The sequence below is a fragment of the Monodon monoceros genome, unplaced genomic scaffold (genome assembly GCF_005190385.1).
Source record: "Monodon monoceros isolate NGI ecotype Baffin Bay Population unplaced genomic scaffold, NGI_Narwhal_1 Super_Scaffold_12, whole genome shotgun sequence".
NCBI lineage: Eukaryota > Metazoa > Chordata > Mammalia > Artiodactyla > Monodontidae > Monodon > Monodon monoceros.
Window position 1 is genome coordinate 91,643,711 of NW_021703768.1, and position 22,716 is coordinate 91,666,426.

At 38.7% G+C, this 22,716-nt stretch overlaps 1 protein-coding gene across 5 annotated transcripts in view; it reads left to right on the forward strand.

Annotated features, from left to right (window-relative positions):
* The window catches only part of MCC (MCC regulator of WNT signaling pathway), a 462,283-nt gene that overhangs the window by 123,263 nt on the left and 316,304 nt on the right, over positions 1-22,716 (forward strand). For all 5 annotated transcript variants that reach the window (XR_003792574.1, XM_029215919.1, XM_029215921.1 and 2 more), the window contains one exon: positions 14,573-14,787. Coding sequence is in view for 4 of the 5 variants with exons in the window: in XM_029215919.1 (XP_029071752.1) it covers positions 14,573-14,787 (215 nt within the window). In the remaining variant the exon portion in view is untranslated. The remainder of the gene's footprint in view (positions 1-14,572; positions 14,788-22,716) is intronic.

Sequence of the window (22,716 nt, forward strand, 5' to 3'; positions counted from 1 at the left end):
GACCCCATTGTTAGTGTCCACCTTGTGTATGAAATTGAGACTATAGTTTATGATATATACTTAGGTCTACAAGGCCACAGCCCTGGGATGGGTGGGGTCTCCCCTGAACAGGAAGGTGATTTCTGATTGTTCCTACCAGTCCATCACCTAGGAAAGAGTAGGTCCTCAGATATAGAAGTGTAGCTCAAAAGGAAGGGTTGCAAATGCTTACTGAGGGCAGGTAGACAACATAAATGAGTGAAGTTGACAAGATGGAGGCTCCAGCAAACTGGAGGACACGTGCCCATTTGCAAAGAGGCAGCCAATGCTCAACTACAGCCAAATGTGGGAATGGGAGCCAAATGTTTCCAGACATTGTATGTGTGTGTGTTTGTGTGTGTGTATATATGTGTGTGTGTTCAATACCAGAAAATATTTTTACTTTTTAAAAATCTGATCTCTCCAAATTTTTAATACTGATGACTAAATTTTTAAAAAATGATTTTTGAGTAGAATCAACAAAATATAACTGTGGACCAGATATAGTTCATACCCACCAGTCCGCAGCTTCTGTCAGAAGGAAGTCTTAAGTCAACAGAGTAGGAGGTGACTTCTTTTTGAGCCTTCGCCCCTTGCTTTTGTAATAAGAGGAATTTGACTATCTAGTTTTATGCTCTTAAATGCTGGGAATTGGGATAATATCATAACATAGGCTGGACTGGGAATTAGGATGGGATAGGGATAGTACCCACAAAAAGTAAATCTCCACTGATATGCCTGATTATCAAGTTTCATGCCATTTCTATGTTAATTTCTCTTGATGTTTATAAAATATTTTATGAATGCTGCCACTTTGCTTTGTTTGTGGTATTAAGGAAGAACAATTGTCCATTCTTAGGCCACAGTGTTGGAGGGGAAACAACTCTGCCTCTTCATGGCCTGGGAATGGTTGCAGGGATAATTAGAGGGAAATCCTGAAGGGGAAGGGGAATTATGGATGATAACAGTTGAGATTATGAGGTTCTGTTACATCATCTGTTGTGGAGATTTTCCCTCCATTGCCAGGTTTGTTTTTATTAAGCGAGTTGTCTATCTTATACATTTCTGCTGATTTGCTTTGTTGTTGACTAAGCTGTACTCTTAGAGTCTATTCCTTTGGTTTATCTCAAGGAATGCTTTTGTCCTCAGTTTTTAAAAGGCAACACCAGAGAATATATTTAGCCTTATCAGTCATTCATACTGTGTGTTAGTAAAATGATCAGGTTTTTTTACTTGAGCTGGGTCTCTAATGAGGGGAATCCACAGGAGAGATTCTGAAGAACAAGTGGGAAGGGGGAGAGTTAGTGTTATGGAAGAAACCTGAGGAAGGAAGAAAGAGGTAAGACTGGCGAAAAACATTTTGTCTTTTTCACTTCTGCGTATGCCTGGTCTGATGAAGTCCCAATTCATCCAGTATGGCACAGATCAGTGTTTCCTAAGCTAAGCCTGATAGGCTTCCATAATTTGGGGAATGGGGAACTGAGATCTTAGAGCTGGAACAGGTCATAAGGAGGTCATAAGGCCCAAAGGAGCAATCAACTAAGGAGCACCAAGACATCTGAGGAATTCCTCTAAAATGAAAGATAGAGACCAGAACAAGTAGAAAAACTTAAAGGGAACAGAGACTCTGTAAGGAGAATACTCAAAATAGTCCCTCTTTAATATACTGTGAAATACAGGAAAAAGTGTTGTATCCATAAAAAAAAAAAAATAGGATAAAGAGAAACATTAAAAAACCTGCTCTGGAAAAAACATAGCATAAATTATAAGCTCAACAAAAAGAATGAGAAATAAAGATAAGAATATCTTCTAGAAAGAGAAGCAGAGAAACAAAGAAATTTAAGATAGGAAAGAAAAGATAAAAATTAGAGGGCTGGTGCAGGATGTTTACCACCCTAATAATAGACATTCTCAAAAGAGCAAAGAAAACACAGGGGGAGAAATTGTCAACAAAATGGTCCATGAAATTGTCCTCCAAACTGAAGAATGTGTTTCCTGATAGAAGGGGCTGACCAAGCATCACCTACCACAGAATTTTAAGACACACATCATTGTGAAATTTCATAACACTAGGGACAAAAAAAAAAAAAAAAAGATTCTTCAAACTTTCAGAGGAAAAACAAAAGAGCACAAGTATAAAAGATTTGGAATCAGAATGGCTTCTGACTTCTCAAAAACGATGACAGACATTAAATTAGCGTTGTCTTCAAAAGTCTGAAGAAGAATTGTTTCCAACTTAGAATTCTTTACCGACTATTAATGAAGTATAATGATAAAATATAAATGTTTTCATGCATGCAAAGTCTCAGAAAATTTATTTCCCGTGCCTAATTTCTTAGAAATCTACTAGACCTCCCAATAAAAGGAGTTAACCTAGGAAGAAAATTACATGGAACCATGAAACAAAGAGTGAAAACAAGTTAGAAGTGAAGCATAATGGTCTTTGGAACCAGTCTGGACTACAGCAGGTCAAAAAGCTCCAGATAAGTTTTTCTGACTAAATTTGATGGAATATCTCTGCATCTTAAATTATTAAGAGGAGATTTAGATAATTAGCTAAGAAACTGAGGCTGAATTCATGATACGTAGAAAACTAAACAAAGATACAAAGTATTAATTTTAGGGAAAACAAGATTATTCAAGAAAAGAAAAGTAGGCATGGCCCATTTGTGAATATGTAGTTTACATCATCATAATTCACACAAGTCATATTTTAAAGAACAAATATGGATTCCCATATCAAGTAACATGATTAGATATCAGGATATATCTTCCAGCTGAAACAGGTTATAAAGCTGAAATGACTATAGTTTTAAAGCCCTCCTTTAACACCCTGAATATCTAGTGAAATAGTAAAATTTGTGAATCTAAAATATGTCAGTGAGGAAGCTTGGAGCATCAAGCCACTTTTACCTTGAGATTATTGTCTGAACCTGGTAAAATTGAATTTTGGATTACATGACCTTGTGGGTTCTGGGAACAGAAGACAAATTCCAAGGACTGCTCAGGTAGGGGATTTTATAAAATATACCCTTATTTCAAGTGCTAGAATATTAGAGGGCTCTACCCTTTGTGTAAAGTTGAACCAGAAGTCTACAACCCTCAGAGTATTCTAAGAGAAGTTGCCTTGGAGATGAGTAAAGCAGTTCTAAAGTATCTCCACAAATAATTTTCCAAAGAATACGGGCAACTCAGTATCTAAAATTACTAAGTATATCAGGAGACTACATACCATGAGCCGGAATTAACGTAAAAAACAAAGCCACCAAGATTTCATTTATTGGAATTATCAGACTCAGAATATAAAGTAATTATGTTTACTATGTTCAGAAAGAAAATATAAGGTAGAAAAAGAAAACCAAAAAACCAAGCAGATTTGAAAAAGAACCAAATGGACATCTAGGAGTGAGAAATGTTATAGTTGAAATAAAACAATTAAAATTAACAACAAATTAGTTAGAGATAAAGAGAGAATTAGTGAAATAGAAAAAACGTTAGATGACATTATAAAGCACAGAGGAAGAAACACATGTAAAAGGTAAAATATGAAAGAGAGACATAACATAAAATTGGATTCTCAGAAGAAGAGGAAAGAAAGAATGAAGCAGAATAAGCATTTGAAGTAATGGCTTAGAATTTTTGAAAACTAGATACTAACCAGTAGATTCCAAAATCCCAATGAGTCCTGAGCAGGAAAAATTACAAGAAATATACATATCAAGTAACATAATTAGATAATTAGACACATTACTGTGAGCCTGTAGAACACCAAAGATAAAAAGAAAATCTAGGAAAGTATTTTTTTAAGAGGCAGATTACTTTCAAAGGAGCAACAGTTAGGCTGAGAGCATACTCTCAAGAATAATGCAAGACAATGGCATTCCTCTGTCCTCTGTGTATTGAGAAAGGTAATTGACAAGCTAACACACCATACCCAGCAAAAGTATCTTTCAAGAATCAGGGTGAAATAAAGACATTTAAAGACAAACATGAACCTAGAGAAGACCTTCATTAAGATAAATTCTAAAGGATATATTTAAAACAAAATGAGAGTGGTTCCAGATAGAAGTTCTGAGTTGGAAGGGAGAAAGAAGGATAAAGAAAGTGGTAAATATGTGAATAAACTTAAATAAACAGTAAAAAGCAATAATACTTTTCTTGGAGTTTTAAGAGAAAATAAATATTCAACAATAGAAGCATATAGGTTGAGAGTGGGATGAAAAGATTTTAAGTTTTCTAAGGTTCTTATATTGTCCAGACCTAGGTAAAGATATAGATAAACTTTAGATTTTGATAAATTAAGGATGTATGTTGTGACGTCTATCATAATCAGTAAAATAGAAAGCATTTAACTCTCAAACCTATAGATGTAAAATATAGAATGAGAAAATGTTTCAAAAGGCAAGAAAAGAGAAAGAAATATAGAACAAGTAGACATATAGGAATAACAAAATAAGATGAAAAGAGATTAATCCTTCTATTAGTATTTCAATTAAATGTAAATAGATTAAATTCTGTAGCTAAAGACATAAGTGGTAAGAGTGGATTGTAAAACTCTGCTTATGGGCTGTTTATAAGGGATAAATCAAAAACCAATGAGGGACTTCCCTGGTGGTCCAGTGGGTAAGATTCCATGCTCCCGGTGCAGGGGGCCCGGGTTCGATCCCTGTTCGGGGAACTGGATCCCATGTGCATACTGCAACTAAGAAGTCAACATTCCGCAGCTAAAGATCCCACATGCTGCAATGAATATCCCACATGCCGCAGCTGAGACCTGGCACAGCCTAAATAAATAAATAAAAAATAAATATTTTAAGAAAAACAATGAAAAGCTTGAAAGGAAAACAATGGCAAAATGTATGTTAAGCCTTCCTCAACAAAAGAAATCTGGAGTAACTATAATAATAGGAAACAAAATCGTCTTTAAGTTAAAAAGTAGGGTGTGGGTTTTTTTCCTGACACCAAATAGATCACTCCAATACTAAGTCTCTGATTCTCTGACCCAACCAGGTGTCCTACAGTTCAATTCAACTCTGATGCTACCTGGAGTTAGCACAGACCCCACAAGTTAAGGCATCAATCCCACAACCCTGCCTCAACTTCAGACATCACCCACAAAGGGGATCCCCAGGCTACCTGTACCTCTTCCTGGCCAACTACAAATTCAGGGGTTTCCACAACACCCTTCTCAGGTTTTATAATTTCTAGAATGACAATAGAACTCAGTAAAGTGCTATACTTATTATTACAGTTTATTGTAAAGGTATAATAACTGAACAGCCAGATAAAGAGGTATATAGGGCAAGACCCAGAAAATCCCAAGCACAGGAGCCTCTGTCCCCATGGAATTGGGTTGCACCACCTTCCCAGCACGTAGATGTGTTCACCGACTTGGAAGCTCCTGAACCCCATTGTTAAGGGGATTTTATTATGTAGCTGTGGTTGATTAAATCAACTGCTGATGGCTGAACTCAGTCTCTTGCCCCTATAACTGCCCTTCTCCAGTCCGTTTGAGTCATCTCATTAGTATACAAATGATACTCTTACTCAGGAAATTCCAAGAATTTTAGGAGCCCTGTGCCAGGAAAAGGGAGCAAAAGCCAATATATATTTTTTATTACACCACAAAAATTTCAAAATGGTGAAGGATTAAATTCACCAAAAAGATGTAACAATTTTAAATTTGTATTTACCCAATAAAGAAAGTCTCAAAATAAATGAAGTAAAAATTGACACCTATAAGAGAAATATACCAATCCATAATCATTATGAAGGATTATTAGAATATTTCTCATTAATTGCTGGAATAAGCAGACCAAAACAAACAAACAAAAGCCAAAATAAATAAGGCTTTGTAAGATTTGAACAACCCAATTAATAAACGACCTAATGGTCATATAAAGCAGACTCCATCCAACAACTATAAGATATACTTCTTTTTTCAAGTGTACATGGAACATTTGTAAAATTTGATCATGTACAGGCCATAAAACAAGTCTCAACAAATTTAAAAGGACTGAAATAACATAGACCATGTGTTCTGAATATAATGCAGTGAATCTATAAATCAAAACACTACCAAAACCCCATATGATAGGAAATTAAGAACATACCTTGAAATAGTTCCTCGATCTAAGACAAAATTATGAAAATAATTTGAATTGAAATTCAAAATAATTTGAATTGAAAGATTATGAAAATATCAATTGAAATGAAGCACTTAGAGGAAATTTTACAGCTTTTTATGCATATATTAGAAGATAAAATAAAAAAGGCTGAGTTGAGCATCCATTCCAAGAATTTAGAAAGAGAACAGCAAAATAAACACAAATAGAAGAGAAGAAAGGATATAATAAAGATAACCAAAATCAATGAAATAGAAAACAAGCACACAATATAGAGAGAGGCACAGTATAGACTAAAGATAGGTTTTTCTAAAAGATTTATGAAATTGATAACTTCCTGGCAAGAATGCTAAAGTGAAAAAAGATAAGGCACAAATAGTTGTTAAAGGAAAAAAAATAAAGACCATTAGAGAGCAAGGATCGAATACTGAGTGGGAAAGTTTTACTGCCAAACAGGCAACCCAATCAAGCATGGAGTCCAGGAAGGCTCTCCAGGTTGAGGTCAGAGGAAAAGAAGACCATGAACTCTCTTGGTCCAGCATTAGGAATGCAAAGCACCTGGGCACTGTTGATTAGCAATATCTGGGTTTGTTGGCTGAGGTCATATGCTATGTAGGCCTAGCATGTTTGTAGCAGGAATAGGGCATCCAGGGGCCTCTAATTTGCTCATATAGCAACTGAGTCAAGATTATGTCACCCAGTCAAGCCAAATAAGGGATTATTATACCCAGTATCAGGAGTGAAAAGCAGACATTGCTAGAGGTGCTGCAAACATAAACAAAAAGAAAATATTATAAATAGTTTTCTGCTGATATAATTAAAAGTTTAGAAGAAATAAAGAAATTTCCAGAAAATAGAACTTACTAAAACTGATTTATTAAGGAATATTAAGGAATATTAAGGAATATAAAATCTGAATATATTAAGGAATATAAAATCTGAGTCTGCGCCCTGGTGGCGCAGTGGTTGAGAGTCCGCCTGCCGATGCAGGGGACACGGGTTCATGCCTCGGTCCAGGAAGATCCCACATGCCGCCGAGTGGCTGGGCCCGTGAGCCATGGCGGCTGAGCCTGCGTGTCCGGAGCCTGTGCTCCACAACGGGAGAGGCCACAACAGTGAGAGGCCCACATACTGCAAAAAAAGAAAAAAAAAGAAAAAAATCTGAATAGTTTTATAATGTGTTAAGGAATATAAAATCTGAATAGTTTTATAACTAAGAATGAAATTAAAACAGTAATTAAAAAAAATCTTTCCACAAAGAACACTCTAGACCCAGACAACTTCACCAGCAAGGTCTACCTAACACTGGAAGAACAAATAATTCCAGTCTCACATAGACTCACACATAACCTTGATACCAAAACATGAGAGGTACAGTGTAAGAAAGAAAAATTATAGGCCAATTTTACTTTTGAACAGAGATGCAAAAATCATAAACAAAATACTAGCAAACCAAAATCAATAATACATAAAGAAGATATCACACACTTTGACTATGTTGGGTTTGTCTCTTGAATGCAAGCTTGGTTTAACATTGGAAAATTAATATAACCTACCACCTTTTAAAAGCTTAAACGAAAATGCCAACTTTTCAGGAATAAAAAATAATTCTATTTTTTGCTAAGAAGCTGGAATCAGCATTCAATTTTTGTATTCCTATTTGAGTATTCCCCACCTCCCCCCACCCTTCCCCGGCATTTTCCCATTTTGATTAGACTAATTTTCATCCAAGAAATACGACCATCCCTATGGGCATGCCAACCAAAGGATGTGTATGATGCTTCTCACCACAGAGAATAGGTCCAGATTAGCATTATCCCCATTTAGTCTTATGGTACTTAAAAATCAGTGACTACCAAGGGCTTACTGAATACATGGTCCATTAATATGCCTTGTAAGAGAAGGATAAGTTGATCCAAAATACCAAGAAAAACAAATCTTTTAAAAAAAATCTTAAAAGTCTTGTAGACCATAGGTGTTACCCCCCCAACCCCAAGCCAGCCTCAGGGTCAAGTGAAACTCGGTTAACTCTTCTTTACTCCAATGCCTCCTCATTTTAACACACTTTCCCTAAATTCTCCTTTGAATTCTTTAGCCCCGAATCAACCCTCTTGCTTATCTCCTTCATAGGTCTAGTTTAGACAAACCAAGATAACAAGCTGCCAAATATTATTTTTAGTTTTTTAGAAAGGTTAAAGATGATTACCACTGCATCTTTATTAACTGCTGAAGGGCAGACACTTTGCCTTTTATATTATAGTTGGTAAAGAACAGAACAATAGACTCTCAAGCTGGAGAAGAATTTTAAAGGCTGTTAGTTCCAGCTATCCCTTTGGTTGTCTCTAAACTATCTTCCATTTAGTGTTCTCAAGCCTGTGCTTAAATACATTAAGGACTGTTGAATTTACTTGTACAGAGTGGAACATTAAGAAATATCCACTAATGATGATGATGTTGGTAAGCGCACTTCAATAAGAAATACATTTCTTCATTTCTTTCTTTCTTGTCACCTATCAATAGGTGTCACCTATCAATAAGAGTCAGGGGAAAGGGGAGGGAGTTGCATTTCAAAATGCATCTTCCACTGTATTCCTAATGTTCCATTGAAATTCAGTGTATTGTCCCCAGATAGGACACCTGTGACCTGTATTCAAAATAGGATGCTAATAGACTCACTTCCTAAAGATTGCCAAAGGCCAAAGAACTGACTTTTTTTTTATTGGAATAGAGTTGCTTTACGATGTTGTGTTAGTTTCTGCTGTACAACGAAGTGTAGCAGCTATATTTTACATATATCTCCTCCCACTTGGACCTCCCTCTATTCCCCCCACCATCCCACCCATCTAGGTCATCACAGAGCACTGAGCTGAGCTCCCTGTGCTATACAGCAGGTTCACCTCCCCTTAGTAGGATATGTGCTTCGAATTACTTTTTGTTTTTTTGTTTTTTCTCAGAAGGATACATAGGTTTTTTAAACTATCCTTTCCTACCCAATTCTCCTTGAGACCACAGACACAGATTTTAAGACAATTGGCCTGTGTTTACATGTAATTTGTGCTGTAGGAAGCTAGAGGCCCTCATGGGAATTGAGCTCCTGTATTTTGTACCAAGAATTGACATTAATAAATGACCAAAGACTCATATGGTGATTCTCCTTTGGACTAAAGGATTTACTGCTGCTTCTGTTGATGTTAGTATTATCTAGAAATAGTAAATGTGCCATGACAGGGAAGGCTGACGCCTGGCAGCCAATTTGTTCAAATTCCCCTGTGCTTCTTTCTGTTGGTGGGGTAGTTCTGAATTCAGAAAGGTAGCTGCTTCCAGTGTTTCGAAAGGAGTATTTTCTCTCTTGCCACTGAAGGTAATAAATTAGGCAGTGTTCTCTAAACAATCCACATAAATGAAAGATTAATGACCACTCATAAAATACTGTTAATACATGTCTCAGAATCCCCTAAACACACTGCATTATCACCTGCCTGTGATGTGATGAGAGGCCCCGGGCATTCAAATGAAGGATGGAAAAGAAAGAACTGGAGGTAGAAAACAGGGGTGTCTAGGGTGGCCAGAGCACAAGTCTGATGAATAAATCATATCTAGTCAGCCCTTGCTGCTGCCACTGCCGGGCTGTGCAGATTTCCTTACGGTGCTGGCCACAGGTGTTAGGAAGGCCAGGTGTCCTCTGGACGTAGGAGTTGGCCAAGTAGAATAGAGAAGCAAAGTCTATCAAACCTGATAACCAAAGACTGTGAGTTGTTAATGGAATATTCCATACTCAGAGAAACATAACTTTGGCCGTGACCTAATTGGCTATTTTTATTGTCTGTAATGCTGATATTAAGTACAAAACTATTGATGAAAATTTAGCCACTGGTTAGGTGCCAAAGGTTTGTTTTTTAAAAATTGGTAATTTTGGACTTCCCTGGTGGAGCAGTGGTTAAGAACCTGCCTGCCAACGCAGGGGACACGAGTTCGATCCCTGGTCCAGGAAGATCCCACATGCCACGGAGCAAGTATTGAGCCCACGCGCCACAACTACTGAGTCCGCTTGCTGCAGCTACTGAAGCCCATACGCCTAGAGCCTGTGCTCCACAACAAGAGAAACCATGGCAATGAGAAGCCCTCGCACCACAACGAAGAGCAGCCCCTGTTCACTGCAACTAGAGAAAACCCACGCACAGCAACGAAGACCCAACACAGCCAACAATAAATAAATTTTTTAAAAATTAATTAAAAAAACAGCTCATAAATAAAAAAAAAGACTTGGTAATTTTAACAGGTACGTTTCAGAACCTGGGAGGTACACATTTCTCTCATATATTTGTTCCCTAATAAATTGTCCAAAATGGGTTCCAAATAACTAAAGTTGTGAAGTGTGACCAGATAATTGCTCACATTTCTGGATCAGTTTGTCATATACCAGGGATTGTCTCATACATTCTACATATTTTACTCTTATTTAACTCTCACAGAACCTCTATGAAATACGTATTATTATCCCCATTTTAAAGATGAGAAAACTGAAGCTTAGGTTAAATAATTTACTTGAGGTCACATAGCTGGTCATGGTGACTCTTGACTTGACCTCAGTGAATCTGACCACAAAACCCCAGCTCTTAACTACTATTCTATGCAAATGAGCAAAGTCTATAAAATGAAGCTAAAAGAGAGAAAATATCTTTTTTCTTAAAATGGAAAAATGACTTTACTATTCATAGACTGTGGGTGGATCTATGTAAGATAATATATGTAAAGTTGTTAGAACAGTGCCTGGCCCTTATTGGCTTTGAATAAATGTTAGCTGTCATGGTTGTTGTAGTATCTTTAAGGTAAATTTCAGGTGTTCCAAATGTTGGTTTGCCTAATTCTCACAAGGAGCTTGGCCCATGGGAAGGTGGCATAGTGCCTTTGGTGAATAAGTGCATTAATTGCAGGCTTTGGAACCAAACCTGGGTGGCACTTTGAAAATGGGATTAAAGCCCTAGCTTACAGCCAAGTACCCATCAGAGCAAGGATCTCAATGTTTGGCAGATTTTCTGTTGCAGCATCCTCTCTGAAAGCAGGGTTTTCCCAGTGATGTATTTTACAAAGATGTCAAATTGTCACTTGTTTCCTGTGCTTTTCTGATAAGAGAAGCATTTGGAATCTGTGCTCTGCCACCTTTAAACACTAAACATTCAGATTTTTAAAAGTATACATCTTCTTACTTCAGAGCACCCTAGAGGATTACGGTGGCAGATATTATGGCCTCCTTTGGTTCTGTGTATGCAGAGACCTCTAGGCCCAGGGAGTGCTTTGACCTTTGGTATTTAACAGGATGCTGTACAGTCACTGTCCTTACTGGCCTGGAGAGCAGCTGCTCAGTGGTTATTATGGACTGAATATTTGTGTCCCCCCAAAATTCATATGTTGAAGCCCTAACCACCAATGTGATAGTTGTTGGAGATGGGGCTTTTGGGAGGGGAATGGTTAGATGAGGTCATGGTGGTGGGGCCCTCATGATGGGATTAGTGTCCTTATATAAAGAGACATCAGAGAGCATGGTGAGCATGGGGGACAATAGAACATGGTATCCATGTTCAGGAAAAGAAAACATGGCCATCTGCCTGTGGTCAACAGGCTTCTTTTGAGGTGAGCAAGGGAGTGAAAAGAGACTAGCATGAGGCTGAGAGTGAGCCTGTAAACCTCAGGTACCATCATGCTTCAAGGGGCAAAAGGAAGATAGTTACTAGACCTACATTTTTGAAATTTTTCAGTGAGTTCTTCCAAATTAAATGGCGAATTTTGCCTCAGGAATGTTGGGTTTTATCCAGAAAAATGTAATGTGAAGACAGATTAAAAGAAAGTAATGGGAATAGTCTACTGTGTTTTTTTAATTGAAGTATAGTTGATTTACAATGTTGTGTTAATTTCTGCTGTACAGCAAAGTGACTCAGTTATACACATCTACTGTATTTTTTTTTAAATACATTTTGTTTTTTTGTGGTCCATTTATGTGGATGCTAATATGATTTGCCTTGGCTCCTTAGCAGAGGATCTGAGTTCTCAGCATCACTTCAGCAAAAATTTTTATGGTAATAGAGTGAGGGCCTTTTGATCTTGCTGATTAACATGGAGCTTGGCTAACCTGATTTTATAACTCTGCCTGAAACTGGGTTTCGGCCTGTTAATACAGCATAATACATTCAAATGAAGCTTCCTTGGGCTGTCTTATCCCAGAACTGTTGTGATTTATTATTTGAAATGAAGTTCTCATAAAGAACTTTGCATGAAGAAAAAGTTTAAGTGTATAATTTATTTTGATTCTTAAAATTAATCTCCATGTTGCTTTTCCTGGTTAAGAAGTGAAACCCTGGGGTACTACAACTGTGAATAATTCAGCAATCCATTCAATAAATGTGTGTTAAATTCCTGATATGTCTCAGGCTATGTGCAAGGTACTGGGGATACCGTGGTGAAACATAAAAGGCAAGGGCCCAACGCTATGCTTTTTTGCCTTATGTATGAGGTCATCAATGATTCAACCCATTTTTCAACTCTAAGATCGATCAGTCTTCTGGCCACACATTGCTGGGGCCAGGACAGAGAAAGTGTGGCAGCTAGGCAGACAGCATTCAGAGGAGCAGTGGGGAGGAAGGGCAGGCATTTTGGAGTCTATGTTGATATGGAAAGCAAAGCCACCCTTGCAGTACAGTTGATAGACTTTAATATTAAAATAAACTTTGGGCAATTGCAAACATAACAACAGAGTTGTCTGCTTTGGTACAAAGACATATCACCCCAGTTATACAGCATTGTATGAAAAAAGTGTTGTGTCAGGCTGACTGAAGAAGATCAGCAGAACATGAACAGTAGAGGGAAACCATCTGAAATGGTTCCAGACAAAGACAGTTTTCCTAATTCCATTGATGAAATTCACCAATACCCAATAGGGGAAGATTGGAAATTCACATCAGAACCCGCTGTACATAATTTGTAGTTTGCTCTATGTAATTATACTCAAGTAAATTATAGAGGAATCTGTATATGTTCTCCTTTCATAGTACAAATTAAATCATTTTAACGAATCCCTTTTTTAAAATTAAAAGTCATGTATTAAAGACCCACCAAAATGAAAACTCCACAAGCAGGGACTGCAATTCATCATGCTCACTGCTCTGTCCCCAGAACAGTGTGTAGCTCATTGTCGTATTTTCTGGCTGCCCAGGCGTTTTGTGTACTCTTCTTATGCTTAGGAAAGGTCTCATCTTACAAATCCTACCTCCCCAAAGTGGAAGCCAGAAAACAAATTTCCCAGCCTCCTTTACAGCTAAGATAGAGGCATGTGACCCAGGATCCACCAGCCAGCTGCACCCACAAGGGACTTCTATTCAGAAGTGAACACAAAGAAGCAAGCTTTACCCCAAATCTAATTTTTCTAGCAAAGGTGGAGACTGAAGCATCAGTCTTTCTCCTCCAGTAAGGTTTCCCTGAATATCGCCCATCCTTGAGGGCAGTCGGGTTTAGACCTTCTCTAGGTCTACTTTTCATTGTGCTTACCCATGCTATTATAATGATTATCATCTTTAATTAGGTTCTAATCTGCTGTGATAGTTAAGATAATCCTAGCTGCTCTCACAAACCAAAAATATATGGTGGATCAATCACAGAAGAAGTTTCCCTTTCCTGATCACATAAAGTTAACATGGTACCTGGGTTCAGCCGACAGCCTCCTGGCAGGAGGTAATTCATGGATCCAGGCATCTTCCATCGTGCAGCTTTGCCATCTGTACCACGTGGCTTCCAAGGGTGCCATGCCCATCTGAACCGGGCCAGAGGCAAAGGGCCTGAAGAATCACATGCTGGGGGTTTTATGAGCTAGCCTCTGAAGCTATGCTTATCACTTCTGTTCACATTCTATTGTTCAGAGCTCAGCCACGTGGCTACACCTAACTGGCAAACACAGTCTAGCTTCCCGTAGCTTCTTCCAGTTAAGAGTACATGGACACTAGAAAATTACGACAAAGTGCCATATCTAACTTTCTATCTTCTCTCTTGCTTCCATCCTCCTCGACTGAGAAAAAGGATGACAGTAAGAAGGCTAATCATACAGTAACACTGTGTAAATCACAGACAGCTGTAGCTCTGATCTGGATTCCCTTTTCTTGGCTCTTCTGTGCTTTTTGCTAAACATTTCTCTTGGGGTGCGGGGAAGGCACACATTCATTAGATAGTTATTTCTGAATGCTTTGCCTAAAACTGCTTTTATCTCCAAGCTCCCCATGTGTCACTTTGAAAGGGAAAGTGCTTAGCATGCAGCCTGGGCGCCACATGTGTTCTGACGCGCTGGCACGTGGATGAGTTAGGAGGTTCCAAATCATTGCCTCTTGGCCTCCCCCAGGCTAATATAGGAAACATCTTTTTTTCGCCCCTGCCTCTCCTGGACCTAGGTGCCTTATCAGCGGCCAGGGAAAGCTGGGAATACGACTCGGGAGCCAGGGACCTCCAGAGCCCGGACTTGCAGAGTCAGTCAGCCCTACAGAAGCTTCTTGAGTATGGGGGAAGCTCTCTCCATCAGCAGGCTGCTGCTTTCCACAAGCTGCTCACACAGTCCCCGCGTTTTGGCAACTCTGTAGGAGGAAGCTATCTAGAGCTGGCCAACACGGTGAGTCCTTTCTGGTTCAGAGAACACATCTTTAGGCCTGTGTGTATGCCAATACAAAATTTGAATTTTGAGCTCCAGGGGACATATCGGGTATTGTCTTTTTTATTGAGCTAGATGTTGTACCATTCCCAGCATTGCCAATAATGTTAAGGGCTCCAAATACTTAAGATTGGTGACTTCACTCTCACTACTGAGAGCAGAGTGGTCGCCTAAAAAGTGTTTTAACTCTGTATGTTGTACAGATTTAATTACTAGAATATCCACAATGGCTTCACCATAGAATATTTTCTGGGACCAGACATTACAAGTTAATAGGATATAATTCTTTGTGTTCCCTAATTTGGACTTTACTCGTTTGAAAAGCAAACAAGAAAATATTTCATTGAAAGTTTGATCATTGTTTCTGCTTGTACTTTAAAAACATATTCTGTTGAAAACGACGGAACAGCTTAGAATTCCATTATGCTTAGTTTAAACTTTGTTACCTCAGGATGAGTTATTACCGTAATGACCTTTGGGTGAAAAGCTATTGTCTTCCCTTTTAAGCTAGAGCTGGGGAACGAGGTGGGGTTGGCTGATGACCTGGGCCACGTTGGGGTGACGTGCAGACAGTTTAGAAATTAGGGTTGCTATCTAGCCACTGTGCCACCGTAAACCTACCTTGCTTTTTGAAACTGAAGTTTGAAACCAGAGGTGGTATAAGCATCTTGACAACTTCATTTACGTCAATTTACAATCTGCTTTGAGGTAGACTAGAGGTTTTCAGACTTTTTGTGTTTGAGGCATATTTTCTAATTCTGACATTTTTGGTGACGTGTTTGAAGGCACTAACAATCCTAAATACACAGCAAAAATTACAGTACAATCATCAGACAAAGCCCAATTAAAAGACATTCTGCAAAATACTTGACCAGTACTCTTTGAAATTGTCAAGGATATCGAAAGTAAGGAAAGTCTGAGAAAGAGAAACTCACAGCTAAAAGGAGCCTAAGAAGATCTGACAACTTCTTATTTGTGGTACCCTGGCTGGGACATCAGGTAAAAACTAAGAAAACCTGGATAAATTATGGATTTTAGTTAATAATAATTATCAGTATTGATTCATTAATTGTGATACTGTATCATAATCATGTAAGACATTCATAATAGGGGAAATTAGGCGTGAAGTATGTGAGAACTCTCTGTCCCATCTTTGCAACTTTTCTAAAAAATTTTTAAATATATTAAAAACATACACACAATCACTACTATGGTGTAAATATGTCTCATAAAACCTGTAAAAGAACCCATAGTTATTGCACTGTTTGCCACTTGGTCACCCTTCAAGGACATTCTTGCTCAGTTTGAGTAGAACTATTAACTCTCCTAATCTCATCTTCCTGTGTGCCCAGGAGACTAGGCAAGTAGCAGGAAATAAGTCATCTTTCTCTGGCATGGGCCTGGATTTAGGCTCTGCTTTTACAAATAATTTGCAGCAAGTTGAACTTTACTCTTTACTATATCAGCTCAGCCTTTTTCAAGACAGACACTGATGTGGCAGTATGGGTTATAGCAAGAATCTATGTTACAGACTGATCAAAATTCAGTGGCCCCCGCTCTGAAGGGTTCAGGGCTTGAGGCCCACCAGTTTTCTTCAGCAGACCTACTGGTGAAAACAGCAGGAGTTGGCTGTTTCCTACCTCTGCTTGACTTCTTGATTCTTAACCTTTCTAGTAACTGCTTGGATTTCGTTCTGTTCTCCCTTCAATTCTGGTCAGCCCCTGGGCTTCCCACAGCCAGGTTCTCTTTTTGTATTATTGGTGAAGTTTTGGAACTGATGGAACCCTGCCTGTGATGACCTTTGCAGAGGCCAGTTTGAGAAACATTCCCCTTACATGTTGAGCACCCAGCTCATGCAGGAGTGTTCACTTTATTAAAAGTCATGACCGGGCTTCCCTGATGGCGTGGTGGTTGAGAGTCCGCCTGCCGATGCAGGGGACGTGGGTTCATGCCCCGGTCCGGGAAGATCCCACATGCCGCATAGCGGCTAGGCCCGTGAGCCATGGCTGCTGAGCCTGCGCATCTGGAGCCTGTGCTCCGCAACGGGAGAGGCCACAACAGTGGGAGGCCCGCGTACCGCAAAAAAAAAAAAAAAAAAAAAAAAAAGTCATGACCTGGGAATTCCCTGGCAGTCTAGTGGTTAGGACTCCACATTCTCACTGCTGAGAGCCCTGGTTCAATCCCTGGTCGGGGAACTAAAATCCCACGAGCCACACAGTGCAGCCAAAAAAAAAATAAAAGTCATGACTCATATACTTACATTTGGCACACTTTTCTGTATATATGTTGTTGATGAAAATAATCAATAAACAACCTAAAATAGTAATAGAAAAGTGTTTTATTTGAACCCAGCTGAGGACTATAGCTCAGAAGACAGCCTCTCACATAGCTCTGAGGAACTGCCCTGGAGAAACATGGTTTTCAGCACAGTTTTATATCTTGTCAGAACAAAGAACATTAAACAAGTCAGGGATACATTCCTTCAAGATTAAAAAAAAAAACAGATCAGCACGTACATAGCGAGTCAGCATGGCCTTGGCAGTTGGGAAGGGTGTCTTATCATTAAGGGGGTACTAGCATTGGCGTCCCAGAAAGGGAGGCATTTAATCTTTATTTCTAACATAAACATTCTTTACTTCTGGCCCTTTTCTTTATGAATTAAAGCAGATGTACAGTATGTTTGATAGGCCACAAACAGGGTATTTTAGTTAGCATAAAATTCAGGTTAACTCATGTATAAGCCAGAATGACTTCTCCACAACTCAAAATGTGAAAGTCTTTTTTGTCAATCTTATATGTCTATAAAAGCTTATAATGAACACATAATCAATGGTGGTGACCTATTCAGTAGTATTCATTAGAATACGTTGAATAAGTTTTTTTTTTAAAGTTATAACTCCACGAATGAAGAAATAAGGTTGTACATGCTCACTTAAGGTGATCCTTGGTGAGAACCAGACCAAAATGCAAATGCAGGGACTTGCAATGTATGACAGTGATTATGTTCTTTATTTTCTCACTGAATTGAAAATGCACAATTTTTAAAATATATTTTATTGAAATATACATGATTTACAATGTGTTAATTTCTGCTGTACAGCTAAGTGATTCAGTTATACATATACATGCATTCTTTTTTATATTCTTTTCCATTATGGTTTATCACAGGATGTTGAATATAGTTCCCTGTGCTATACAGTAGGACCTTGTTGTTTATCCATCCTATATATACTAGTTTGCAACTGCTACCCCAGAACTTCCCCTCCATCCCTCCCCCTTCCCCCCCACCCCTTGGCAACCACAAGTCTGTTCTCTATGTCTGTGAGTCTGTTTCTGTTTCGTAGATATGTTCATTTTTGTTGTATTTTAGATTCCATATATAGGTGATATCATATGATATTTGTCTTCCTTTTTCTGACTTACTTCACTTAGTATGATAATCTCTAGTTGCATCCATGTTGGTGCAAGTGGCATTATTTTAACGGCTGAGTAATACTCCATTGTGTATATATACTACATCTTTATTCATTCATCTGTCAATGGACATTTAGGTTGCTTCCATGTCTTGGCTATTGTAAATCGGGCTGCTATTAACATTGGGGTGCATGTATCTTTTAGAATTAGAGTTTTCATCTTTTCTGGATATATGCCCAGGAGTGAGATTACTGGATCATATGGCAACTCTATTTTTAGTTTTTTAAGGAACCCCCATACTGTTTTCCATAGTGGCTATACCATTTTACATTCCCACCAACAATGTAGGAGGGTTCCCTTTTCTCCACACCCTCTCTAGCATTTGTTACTTGTAGACATTTTAATGATGGCCATTCTGACCGGTGTGAGGTGATACCTCATTGTAGTTTTGATTTGCATTTTTCTAATAATGAGCAGCTTTGAGCATCTTTTCATGTGCCTTTTGACTATCCATATGTCTTCTTTGGAGAAATGTCTGTTTAAGTCTTCTGCCTATTTTTCAGTTGGGTTGTTTTTTTTTTTTTGTTATTGAGTTGCATGAACTGTTTGTATATTTTGGAAATTAAGCCCTTGTCGGTTACATTATTTGCAAATATTTTCTCCCAGTCCATAAGTTGTCTTTTTGTTTTGTTTATGGTTTCCTTTGCTGTACAAAAGCTTATAAGTTTGATTAGAGCCCATTTGTTTATTTTTACTTTTATGTCTGTGGCCTTGGGAGACTGACCAAGTCTCAGAGAATGTTTTGTCTATTTTTTTTTAGGATTTTTATGGTGTCATGTCTTATGTTTAAGTCTTTAAGCCATTTTGAGTTTATTTTTGTGTATGGTGTGAGAGTGTGTTCTAACTTCATTGGTTTACAAGCAGCTGTCCAGCTTTCCCACTACTACTTGCTGAAGAGACTGCCTTTTCTCCTTTGTATGTTCTTGCCTCCCTTGTCAAAGATTAATTGTCCAGGGGCTTCCCTGGTGGCGCAGTGGTTAAGAGTCCGCCTGCCGATGCAGGGAACACGGGTTCGTGCCCCGGTCTGGGAGGATCCCACATGCCGCAGAGCGGCTGGGCCTGTAAGCCATGGCCGCTGAGCCTGCGTGTCCAGAGCCTGTGCTCCGCAACGGGAGAGGCCACAACAGTGAGAGACCCACGTAACGCAAAAAAAAAAAAAAAAAAAAAAAAAGATTAATTGTCCATAGGTGTGTGGGTTTATTTCTGGGCTCTCTATTCTTTTCCATTGATCCATATGTCTGCTTTTGTGCCAGTACCACACTGTTTTGATTACTGTAGCTTTGTAGTACTGTCTGAAGTCTGGGAGAGTTATGCCCCCTACTTTGTTCTTTTTCCTCAGGATTGCTTTGTCAATTCTGGGTCTTTTATGTTTCCATATAAATTTTAGGATTATTTGTTCTAGTTCTGTGAAAAATGTCATAGGTAATTTGATGGGATCACATTAAATCTGTATATTGCTTTGGGTAATATGGCCATTTTAACAATATTTATTCTTCCAATCCAAGAGCATGGGATATCTTTACATTTCTTTGAATAATCTTCAGTTTCCTTTATTAATGTTTTGTAGTTCTCAGCATACAAATCTTTCACCTCTTTGGTCAGGTTTATTCCTAAGTATTTTATTTTTTTGATGTGATTTTAAAACGAATAGTTTGTTTACATTCCCTTCTGATATTTCATTGTTAGTGGAAAATACACAACTTAAAAATATGATTTAAACTGATAGACCCTTGATAACTCCTTGGACCCTGTGGTAAAGGGACTTTTGAACCCCAATTCTTCATCCTTTCCTATATCTTCACTTTTTATCATGTGACTTTGGTGTCTTCCTGTCAAATATGTGAGAAATAATAAAAGATTGTTGTTTTAACTATTGTGTTTAGGGTGGTTTGTTTCATAGCAATAGTTGACTCAGGGTCTGCTCACAGTGGTCCATGGAGCCCAGATTGAGAAATACCCCTTATAAGTGGCCAAAGAAAGCAAATAGCCTCTCTAAAGTGCACACTTGGGCAACCCCTTCACTTATAAAACCATATTAAAAGTAATTTATGTTCCTTCTAGAACAAATCCTGAACTAATACAATTAGATTCTGGGGTTTGGGTTTGTTTTTTTTTTTTAAAGTAGCTACTAAGAGCAAAAGGCATTTTATCAGTGCCCAGTTAGGAGACAAGAAGCACACACTAATTCACACAGGGAAAGTTTAACATAAAAAGTGATTAACTAGTAGCAGGGGATTACCTACTGAGGAGTCAGGAAAATCTAGTGAATACAGGAATAGTACACATGAAGAGCAGTCACTCCCTCTAAAACTGAGTCAAGTACCCAAGGAAGGAACATATTTGGAAGAGGGCCTCCCTTCACCCAGGGCTGAGATTCAGACCCCCTTGACAAGGAGTGGCTGGTACCCACTGGACGGCAGAGAAATTCCCTGAGATGCCGTGGGCCAGGGTTGGCAGCAGGAAGCCAGCTCTCTGGAGTGTCGGCCCAGCTGGCTGGGATGCCACCCACTGGCGCATCACTGAGAAAGTGCCCAGAGAGGAATTCACTGGGAAGCTGCCCACCAGAGTGGTAGCAAGACCCACCAAGAAGTGCCCTAAATGGTGGCACTGAAATTGGGGATGAGTGCCACTGCATGTCCTGTGCTACTGGCCTTGGGAAGAGTCCCGAAGAACCAGCATTCCCTTTCTCCCCCAGTGGCGCTCCAGTGCCTCTGCTGACAGGGGACAAATGTCCATCTTCAGGATCATAAAGCAGGGCAAGGAAAGATGGGTTTGGAGATGAGAAAGATAAACTGATAACTGGCACAGGCATTTTTAACATTGAGAAGCTTCTGATAGCATCCTACACAAGATTTACCTTTCTAAGCATCCCTTCTTTTCTTCTACTACCAAATACCTGTCTTCTTCTTCTGCCAGACACAGTGCCTATTATGACTTTGAGGCTTAACACACTGTTTAAAATGCAAAGGCAACAAGATGATGTTGTACATAGAAACTTGTGGCAATTAGAGTTTTATCTGAGAAGCAGAATGGCTAACCATGATATAGAATAAAGGATCTACAGAAACAGACTCACAGACATAGAGAATAGACTTGTGATTGCCAAGGGAGAGGAGTGGTGGTGGAAGGATGGATTGGGAGTTTGGGATTAGCAGATGCAAACTGTTATATATAGGATGGATAAACAACAAGGTCCTACTGTATAGCACAGGGAACTATATTCAATATTCTGAGATAAACCAGAATGGAAAAGAATATGAAAAAGAATATATATATGTATAACTGGATCACTTTACTGTACAGCAGAAATTAATGCAACATTGTAAATCAACTATAATTCAATTAAAAAAAAGAATAAAGGATCTATGGTGAAGCAATCTATGCAGGCTGTTGTTCCGCGTCTGTGTTGAGTCTAAAGTTACTCTAGGTCTATCAGATCAGCAGATAAGAAGGAAAGCTGGATGTAGGGGACAGCAGGACAAATGAGAATGCATGAACACAAATTGAGACCCCATGAGGACAAACTGGAACCCACTTCTATCTCTGAACCATGTCCAACCTTGATGCTGTGGATGACCCACAGGAGAGCTGGCACCCATTATCAGGGAACCACACACACATCTAGTCCGGGACTCAAAGAAGCTGAAGGAGGTGGCCTTGGGAAGTTGGAGTTGCTACAAGTCTGATTCACCAAGTAGGTAAGCAGCAGATTGGCAACAACTTTCAGAGCATAAATAGTATGACTTCTTCACTTCTACCTCTGGCCTTCACATGGAGTGTCTCTCTTGTCCAGACAGAACCATACAGGAAAGAGAACTCTGGGAAACATAGTTTCAGCTTAGCTAAGTTGACTTAGCACCACAGAGCAGCAGAGAAACCGCCAGTGCAATCTGTACTGTATTCCTAAAACTATCAGCAGAGCAAAATGAAACACTTTGGTTTAGTAGAGAAGAGATGCAGTGGAAAGGATATACTGCCTGTTTGCTGATGGATTTTCTCTCCAAAGATTTGTATTTCGGAGAAGAGTGCAAGTATAAATTATAATGTTATAGATTCTAAGTAGTGACATATTTAAGTATTATAAAGCATAAAACACAGCTGAAGTTTTATTTTCTAGCTACAACCCTGATAAATTACTGAACAAAGTATCAGTTTCTTCATAGATTCTTGCAGTCATGCTACTTGGTTTTTTAAGTATTTATTACCAGGTTTATTAATTTGTGTTAAGAAAAATATTGATAATTCATTGATAATGATTAATTATGACTGATTATACTAGAAAAGAAGTCATGTACAAGATATAAAGTATTTGATTTACAATAGCCAGGACATGGAAGCAACTTAAGTGTCCATCGACAGATGAATGGATAAAGAAGATGTGGCACATATATACAATGGAATATTACTCAGCCATAA